Source organism: Lathyrus oleraceus, chromosome 4 (assembly GCF_024323335.1).
Source record: "Lathyrus oleraceus cultivar Zhongwan6 chromosome 4, CAAS_Psat_ZW6_1.0, whole genome shotgun sequence".
Classification (NCBI taxonomy): domain Eukaryota; kingdom Viridiplantae; phylum Streptophyta; class Magnoliopsida; order Fabales; family Fabaceae; genus Lathyrus; species Lathyrus oleraceus.
This window is the reverse complement of record NC_066582.1, coordinates 485,941,405-485,951,581: the sequence shown is the minus strand read 5'-3', so window position 1 is coordinate 485,951,581 and position 10,177 is coordinate 485,941,405. Positions and strand designations below refer to the sequence as shown.

At 33.7% G+C, this 10,177-nt stretch overlaps 1 protein-coding gene across 1 annotated transcript; it reads right to left on the bottom strand.

Annotated features, from left to right (window-relative positions):
- Positions 1-229: 229 nt before the first annotated feature.
- Positions 230-5,813, bottom strand: LOC127076471 (hexokinase-2). Its single transcript, XM_051018136.1, has 9 exons — positions 5,464-5,813; positions 4,092-4,242; positions 3,772-3,954; positions 2,644-2,718; positions 2,378-2,533; positions 2,184-2,282; positions 1,962-2,092; positions 954-1,035; positions 230-821 (listed from the first exon to the last, which is right to left on the bottom strand). Exons 1-9 carry the CDS (start codon positions 5,733-5,735, stop codon positions 498-500), a joined length of 1,473 nt encoding a protein of 490 aa, XP_050874093.1. The 5' UTR covers positions 5,736-5,813; the 3' UTR covers positions 230-497.
- Positions 5,814-10,177: the final 4,364 nt, after the last annotated feature.

Sequence of the window (10,177 nt, the reverse complement as noted above, 5' to 3'; positions counted from 1 at the left end):
AAAAGACTACGCTGGCTTTTATAAAGCCTTACAATTTGAATGCAACTGCAATAAAGAAAAATAAGGAAAATAAATTATAACAAATTGGAATAAATCAACTCCTAAAAACTAGCTTATTTAGATCTATTCTTTAGCTAGCTAACCGTAAACCCAATACTGTGCATCTTAAAAAAAAGGTAAATCTTTGAAGAAATCTGAAACAATATGGCCCAACAAATAGACAACTATGTAGTCTCATCTCAAATAATCCAATAATTTAGGCTCAAAAGATATGTTATCTTACCAACAATGTAAAATGTTTATAGCTAACACAGCAATAGAACATTTCAGAATTCTCCTAAAATAATCATAAATATGATTGTGTTGAGCAACTGTTGCAAAAAAATTGGCCTAAAGGATATGTGTTCATATAAATAATACTTTCCAAGACTGCTGGTCAAAGTTGAAAAATGACCTCCAAAAATAAATCATGATCATTGCTTAACCATCAAGGTAAACTAACAAGAATGAGAAGCAGCAAGAAGTGCAGCACCAATTCCTGAACCATCATTAGAGTGTTCAACAACAATGCTTCCTGATACATCTTCACCAACCAACTCATTTATTGTATTTTCTAAGCACTTGCTGTATTCAGTGTAATGCTCGTACAATCCACCATCCATGGCTATCACATTCTTCTGACCATCACTGACGGTGGTATCTTTTCCCAACTTCTTCAGAATTCCTAAGATGCCAGCAGCAGCAAGACGAGCACCACGAGTAGCAACAATATTGCACAACTCAACAATCACTTTTCGCACTTGCAGGGAAGTATCAGAGATCTAATATTCAAAAAGGGAGAACAGAGTTAAGTTGATGAAAGTTCTACATAGCAACTTTAAAAAAATTTGGTGAACTGTGAAGCTAGGACTCAAGTGGAAAACATTTCAAAACAACATTATAATTTCACGTACCTCCAAAATGTTCGTCAGTTTGGTTTTGACCACATTGAGATCAGCAGATGAGTCGTGATGCATGGCAGACATGTCAGGTGTCCTACACATCAAATCTGATGGTCAAAATAACATTTTGACGACAATATTGGTAAGTGGTAACTATAAAAGTCACAATAAACTAAGAACTTAGGATTCTAATGAAATCATGAATTGTGTAAGCAATGTTAAAACACTTTTTGATAAACTAGTTACCGACATGATACAAAATCATTCATGTGTCTTTATATAATAGCTTAAGCTTTAAGAATAGAAGCACGGACACCTCTACCTCCAGGAGTAGGCGTGTCGTGGCGTCTGACACTCGTAGACACGTGTTGGAAAAGTCAGACAAGTGTCCCCAAATTTTTTTCCTTCTTTACTGCGACCCTCTTTGAATCGGTGTCTGACACATGTATGACACTCATACAACACATCTCGGACAATTCAGACAAGTATTTCAAAAACAAAATTATTCTTTTTTACTTCAACGCACCTTTTGCTTTTCTTTGACAATACTATCAATGAACCTTAATTTTAATTAGAATATTTTTAACTTTTTTAATAATAGATGGATCAATGAAACTCAAATATTATCATATATATGTAGCGGTATCAGTGTAAATTATCGGTTTCGGAGTGTACGTGTCCGTGTAGGAGTTTGTGTTTCATAGGTCTAGACTCTATATCTCAATCCTTCTCCCCCACTTTCCTAATAAAAAGAAATGAGTTTCATCCCAAGAGACCAGTGCATTTTCTATGCTTCAAGTGCAAAAGGCTCTAGCATGCAGTGATGTGTAGGACCTAGAGATACAATATAGAACCATTCATGTATTTTGACTTGAAAGCTTAAGCTTATGGAATAGCCAAGTCATGATAAATGTAATATTCAACTTCACAGTTAATAGTAAACTATGAAACAATTAACGAGGCATGGGTTTGTACAAATTCAATTGCTTCCATAAACGTGTTTTAGTAATGATTTTGTACCTTAATACGAATGGAACTTTCAGTTTTGAAGGAACAGTTTCACCAAAAAACCAAGCTTCTTCAGCCATTTTCAAAAGCACTCTACGAACAATCTCTCCCAAGTACATTCCGGAGATTATCTTCTCAAAAATCTGCATGCATGGTTAAAAGTTTCAGGAAAAAAGTTAATAGCCTCATTCTTTAAGTCAAATAAGATGGAAATTAGAGGTAACACAAACTCACCTGTTCACCAGGGTTTAAACTTTCAGCATCTAATGCAGTATCATACTCAGTTAATGGAAGGTGCGATGACCGGAAATTTCCCCACTCCATGTTGATAACCTACATCAATCTCGTAAATTTATTGAAACTTCAATATTTATTCCATTTATAATATCAAACAATCTTCAACCATTACTAAAACTACACACACTCACCATTTCTCCAGACTCGGGCAAATCACCGTGCCATTTTGGTATTGCTTGAGCATTCTCCACATACGCTGCATTTGTTCCGGTACCTAAAATAACAGCAGCAAACACATCTTTGTTTGTATATCGCCCTCCGGCTAATGTCCCAACTGTATCATTGACCTATAGTAAAAATGCTGAACATGTAAGTCCAGAGTCTACAAACAAACTAATAATAATACTCCAGAAAAATTTAACTAAAAATGCTATCACTTAATTAAAAATTCAATTACCAGAGCTGTTATGTGCATATCTAGACCTTGTCTTTCAATGGCATTTCTCAATTCAGCCACAACATCCTGACCAACCTGTGTAAACAACAATTAAAGTAAGTATAAATGTAAAGGTGAAAGAATAACCCATATTTCTTCAAAATAGATAGTTTTTCCAACAATAGGAACAAATTAATGCATAACAATTTAAAGCTAATAATGAACTTCTGCACCAAGTATATAGACTACTTCAACAAAGACAGGTTTCCAACATATCTATGTTGTCAGCAAAAATGGAAGAGATATAGAAATCCAATGTAAAGGCGATCATACTAATAAATTTGAAACATAAACTAATAATAATTTCAAACATATCGAGTAAAGAGCCTTAAGTATAGAACAATAAAACTCGTGTACCGCACGGAGCGTTTCTTACTCACCACCCTTGTGGCGTTGTTGACTTTCGATACAAGTAAGTTGGTCCATTTCTCGAACCAAAGGCTCATGATACCATGTGTTGGTTTTTGGTTTTCAAAAGGGAGCATTGAATATTGTGGGACTTCTTCTTTTTCGAGCAACACCTTTGTGAGAGACACACCACATATTCATCCAAAACCTTAAGGTGATAGGTGAGTGGGTTCTCTCACTTATAAATGCTCAGGTCTCCACATTTCCAATCAATGTGGGACTATTACCCACACTCCTCACACTTGCTACATTCTCAACCGTTTATATCCTAAGAAAAAGACTGCAATTTTTAAAACATATTCCGAGGAATTTATTCTCAAAACCCTAATAGCAGACACGATAGCGGTTTGAGGTGGAAACTAGCGACCACAACAACCACTATTGTTGATGGCAGCTCGCAGGCTAAAAGCATTGTGCGGACCCTATCACCGCTACCACCGCTACCACCGCTACGTTATTCCTTTATAACACTGCTATAGAACTGTTGATAACATTGATGCTAGGTTCTCATGAACATATCTTCAATAAGTTGGGTAATGGATTAAAATGATAAAATAATTCGTACTACAATAATAATTTGTGATGCAGTTGTAAAGTAAAATCTAAGCTTTGAAATCGGAGATGTAGGAGTTAATCAGAAAGAATGTAAAAGCATCAAAACAATAAGGATTCAGGATTTACTGTATCCTCGATGCTGAAGCCTTTTGTCCACCTGATAAGGTTCCCAGAAGAAATCGATGTTTGCATGACAGGAAAGGAAAAGGTAAAACCTAGCTGTCTCTTTCCACCTGGAGGAACCTGGAAATCTTCTTTTTCTTCTTTAACAAACTTTACAAGTTCTGCTGCAATAAAGTCAAAGAGCTCCTGGATCACATTTTTTTAGATTGGTTAGGTTTCTCATGTGACTGGATTAAAACAGATAACTCAAAGCAAGCGATAGTAAATGCAATTGTCAGGGGAAAAAAAGGTATTCAAATTGATAGAAGAAAAAAAAGGCTTACTTTTGATGTCCCAACCATCAAATTTGGAGGAATAGACACCTCGGTAAATTCTTGACTAATAACACCATTTTCCTTGCCACCAAGTTGCACACGTAATACGCGAAAGTTAGTCCCTCCAAGGTCCAATGCATAAAATAGTCCTTCCTCATTCCTAAATAGAGCGGAATGCAAAGAGAAACCAAATATTTATATAATTTTTCAGTCTATATGCAAAAAAGAAGACTCGTTCCATAAATCTTTAACAGCTATGAAACGTAACTATCTCGATACTCTTGCACAACTATTTGAAATCTCATAGCAATAATCACTGTAATGTTAAAATATGGGAGATTGTATAAAAAATATGGCATTCTTGGAAAAACAGTTACACCTAAATCATCATGGTTATCAACTTGCAATTTCATAGCATTCTTGAATTGTAAGAAATGAAACAACGCCCGAAAACTATATGTATACACAAACACAAAGAGCGTTTACTATGCTTCTTAGCTTCGTAGCCACCTATTTTAACAATCACACACAACTACTAACATGAACGGCTAATGATCAATGCAAGCAATAACTTCCCTCCATCACAAAATCATTTTATTGACACTGCAATTTAACAATAAATGAGCACAAATAGCTACATGATCATCCAATCCTCAATTTAAAAAATTAACAGTGATTTCCGATAAACAGCTTAAGCAAACATCTCTTCAAAAAAACACCCGTCAAAACATTTAAATTCAACAAGCTATCCGCGTCCAGATACGCCCGTTACAAATCCATCGACTTTACTATTTGTTTTTGATAAGCAACTTAAGAAAAAACACATTTTCAAAAAACACTCGTCGAGACATCTAAATTCAATGAGCTATCTGCGTTCAGATACGCATGTTACCAATCCATCTACTTTACCATTTGTTTTTGATAAGCAGCTTTAAAAAAAAACACTTCTTCAAAAAAACATTAGTCAAAACATCTAAATTCAACAGGCTATCTGCGTTCAGATACGCACGGTACAGATCCATCTACTTTACCAATTGTTTTGGATAAGCAGCTTAAATAAACACTTATTCAACAATAGCTTATCATAACAAATAAATTGAATACGCTATTTCATCAACAATAGTAAAAAATAGAATTTTGATTTGATATATACATATCATAAGCATTTTTTTTATAAACTTTTGTAAACATGCACAAGTTATACTCTAAATAAGCTCTTTCATAACACAACAATATCTATACAAAAACACAATACAAACACACATATATAACGAATTTAGATTGATCTAATGAAATTATAACAATAACTCAAATAAAACGATAGATCAAAAAAATGATAAGATCAAGGTAAATTGAATCGGATCAATAAAAAACGAAATACCCTGTGGGAAGATTATCAACGAAACTGATGAGCATTTTGAGTTTGCTACCACCTTCAGAAGCAAGACCAGCTTGCATCTCCACCGCCATTGCATCCGCAACCTGCTTCAGCTTCCACGTCGGCGTCGCACATTTCTCCTCGAATTCCTTCAATATCGCCTTCGCTTTTCCCCATCGCTTCGATTTCTTCACGTGCCGCTGAATCAACACCGTCGCCACCGCACATGCCGCCGTAGCTCCGATCACCGTCGCGCACACCACCACTTTCCCCATTATTTATTATGGGTTTAAATCAAATCAAAGAATTTTTGTAAGAAAACTACACACACCGAAAAAAATTGACACTCACACACTATTTATCACGTGTCTCAATTTTTATTTATTATTTATTATCTATAGAAAAATATGATTTATCCAAAAACAAAAATAAATATGATTTAAATTAATTAATATTTTAATTAAAAGTAATTTAAAATTTTAAGGGATAAGATGTATATTTTTTTTCAAATACTTTAGTGGTTAAAATTTACCATTCAAACTTATATGATAATATCCGATATTTCTATATAATTACTAATTCTACTATATTGAGCTGATTAGAAAATAGAATATATAGACATTATTAGATAAGGTTCGAGCTGATTGACTAATTCTATATTTTAATTGAAAATAAATTAAATGATTATTTTTTATGCATGGTTTTAAAAGGGGAAAATGGTGATTAAATAAAATTAGTTTGATGATGACGTGTATGTAACAAAGAAGCATAATTTGGCTTTGGATTTGGAACAAGACAGTGACAAAAATATAAAGAAACTATGTTGAAGATTGGTCAACAACACTTAACAACATGGGAATTTCGTTGATGTCTATGAGCCACTTTGTTTTATTTAAATTTCTCAAAAGAAGAATAGTGGGTCAATTTATTTTAATACTAATTTTTCGTTTCAAATGTAAATAAAAGTCAGTCAAAAATATTAATTTATTAATTTGGATAAATACAGCCCTTTTATTTGATTATTTTCATTTATTTATATTTTAAATTAAAATAAGATTTGTTTAGAAAACTTTGTTGTTTTATTGTGGTCATTTTTAACTTTAAAAAATCATTATCATTATGTGCAGAAATACTTTATTTATATTTAAAGAAAAAATAAGATATAGAATGTAAAGTAGGGAAAAGTTAAATATTTAAAAGAAAAAATAAAGAAGATTATTTTCTTGGAAAAAAATGTCTTGATGCAAGGACATTTGAATAATAGTTTCTAAAATATAAATTGTAATGAGACGATTTTACTTTATCTTAGGAAGAAAGGCTAATGAGTATATGATATAAGTCAATTGTCTAAATTCTATGGTAATGTGTTGTCTGAAATAAGTTAAGAGGCTGTCTCGAATGAGGATGAATTTGTTCAATAATGTAGTAATAGACTGTCTAATGAGGTTTGGTCTATTTAAGGTGACTCATTCAATCACCATATGTCACTGATGAGGTGTCTAATCACCAACCGATAATAGAAATAAGTCACGGGGGAAAACATATCCCCCACTATCTGAGGAAAAGCTGGTTATTTCCACGTTCCTATACTGTTAATCGGAAAGATAAAGATAGGAAAACTATCCATCTAATCATTCAGTCCAAACTCAATAAGCCTTTTATATTTATCTCATTCTTTGAATGGAAATAAGGATCTCTGTTATCCTCTCAAAAAGCCATATACATATCTTCTCATCGCCTAATGTGAGTAAGTCCACATTGTTGTGTGAGAATATGGAGTAATGAAACGGTATATGGGGGTTAATAGGCCCTTTAAAAACAATTATAAAATTTGATTGATTCTCCAAAATGAATTATCAAAGGTTTTTCAAAAATGCGTGCGGAAGGTTCTAAGCAAAAATGTGAAGATTATACTTTTGTTGGAACTTGATCACGTTAATACTTAACCGATTCACAAATATCAAAGATAATTTTATGATGATATACAAAATGTAATCAATTGATTCATTTGTATATTTCACGATGTGTGTTTATACAATGATTCAATATTAATGATTCTAACTTCAACAAATTAAATGCAAAAGTGAGTGTGAGATAGGCATGACAACGGGGCGGGTCGGGGACAGTTTTTATCTCCCCCAACCCAAACCCGAATCCCCAAATAATTCCCGTTCCCCGCCCCAAATCCAAACGGGGATGGAGAATCAAAACTCAAACCCGTCCCAAACGGGTTCGGGTTGGGTTCGGTTATCCCCGCTCCGCCACCATTCATTTTGTGAAATCATATTTTTTAAGAAAAATATTTATTTATTCCAAAATAAAATTAAACTTACAAATAATAAAATAAAACAATCTAAAAAAAATTCATACATACATTTCAAATATTTTAAATAATAAATTAAAATTAAAATATCAAAATATTGACCACATATTTAATATTCTAAATTATCAAAAATAAAAATAATGTACATAATTAATAAATGGGGAGGGTTCGGGATGGGTACTAGTGTCCTCATTACCTGACCCGTCCCCATATTTTATAATCGGGGAAAATCCAAACTCGAACCCAAACCTAGTCAAAACGGGGTTTTCTCGTCAACTTCGGGGCGGGTTCGGGTGGGTACCTGCGGGTACGGATTATGTTGTCATGTTTAGTGTGAGAGAGAGAGAGATGGGGGATATATATATATATATATATATATATATATATATATATATATATATATATATATATATATATATATATATATATATAATATATATATATAGAGAGAGAGAGAGAGAGAGAGAGAGAGAGAGAGAGAGAGAGAGAGAGAGAGAGAGAGAGAGAGAGAGAGAGAGAGAGAGATTACACTGAGATATATAGTGATTTGGTGTTCGATCTCGCTTTGCCTATTTCACTATTCAATGATTTTCCATTGGAACCTGTTGTATTCTTTTTTATTTTGACAAACATTGCAAGAGTTCATACAATCACTAATCCACAATAATATTAAGAAAATAAATCTCCTATATGGATCTTGACTTGTATACAATGTAATGCAAAACTCTTTTGCGTAATCTTTCCTCAATTCACGCTACTTGAATCTTCCAGCTTCACCAATCTACTCATAGTCTTCGTGTGTGGCAATCATCCCTTAATCCTACCAATTTCTTGACTGATGAGTTGTTTGAAGACTTGATGAAAACACCATCTTGTCCGTAGCCTTTCAATTAGTCACTTCCAAGGTAATCTAGAGAAAACAACCTCTTTCTTTTCATTGAAATTTGTAAGCACTAATGACAACAACCTCAATCTTGATAGCTACCCAGAAATCTCAACAAAATCTTTAAGAACGATTAATTTTAAGATGACGTCTCCCTCAATCAATTACAAATCTCTCATGGTCAAGACCTGAAATCAAACTTGAGGTTGAAGATGAAAGAAATTCGTTTGCAAGAGTTTTTGAACTTTCAAAAAGAGAGGGTGTTGGTTTCTCAAAAATCACATTTGAAGATTATGATTTTCCACTTGAGTTTTTTTTTAAATGAGATGATAAAATGAATTTATATGTGTTTAAGATTAAACAAAAAAAATGAATCGAAAAAGTTAGTTAGATTTGAATCAAGAACGTTTCATGGTTTGAGTCAAATGAGCAAATGAATTGGAATAAGAAAGCATAAGGATTTTGAACCATTTCTCGTCTATCAAGAACAAAGTCTGATTTGAATCAGAAAGCCTGTGATTCAAATCAAGTTTAAAGACTGGTTCAAATCAATTTAAACAGAGCCAAAAGAGAAATGTAAAAAATATGTTTGATTTGATACAGGTGTAAAGTCTAATTCGAATCAAATGAAGCAGAGGTGAACCGACTCTCTCCGATTCAAATCAAGTGCAACTTGTGTTTCAAATAACAAAATTGCCTTATTCGAATCAAGTTAAAAGTGTATGGCACCTCAGGCCCTACAACCCTCATACATTTTTCTATCACATTAAGGAATGCTTATTTCTAGGGTATTCTACACACCACAAGGGTTAAAAGTGTATGGCACCTAATGGAAAGATCCACATTTCTAAAGGTGTCATCTTCAATGAAATCGGGTTTCCATACACATCCTTATTTCCTAAGTCTCCAACATCCTCCACATCTCCTACTCAGATTTTTGTCCCAGTTCCTCTATCTTTCACTCCAGGATCTTCCCAAATTTCAAATACTGAACCTCATCCCCCATAACACAATAACTCGGTGCTTTCAACTCCTCTTCAACAAGACTCACCCACTACCTCTCATAGTCCATTCTTACATCAATCTCATGTGGTTTCAACCTCCACTTAAGTGACTCTTTTACCAAATACAACCCTTTCTCACGCAAATGAAGAAGCATTCTCCAACCACTCATTATTTGCTTCTACTATAGAACAACCACTTACACCTCACCTTTATCCTCAAAATTCTCATCCTATGATCACAAGGGACAAAGATGGCATTGTACAACCTAGACTCAATCCCATTATTCTATTAACTAAACTTGAACCAACATCCTACAAACTAACCCTCAAGCATCCCATATGGCTTGAAGCCATGAAAGCTGGACATGATGCTCTTTTAACGAACAACACGTGGAGAGTCACCACTCTCCCTCCAAATAGAAGAGTCTTTGGATGTAAATGGGTCTTTAGAATCAAACAAAATCATGATGGTTCCATTCTGAAATACAAGGCCAGACCTGTGGCTAA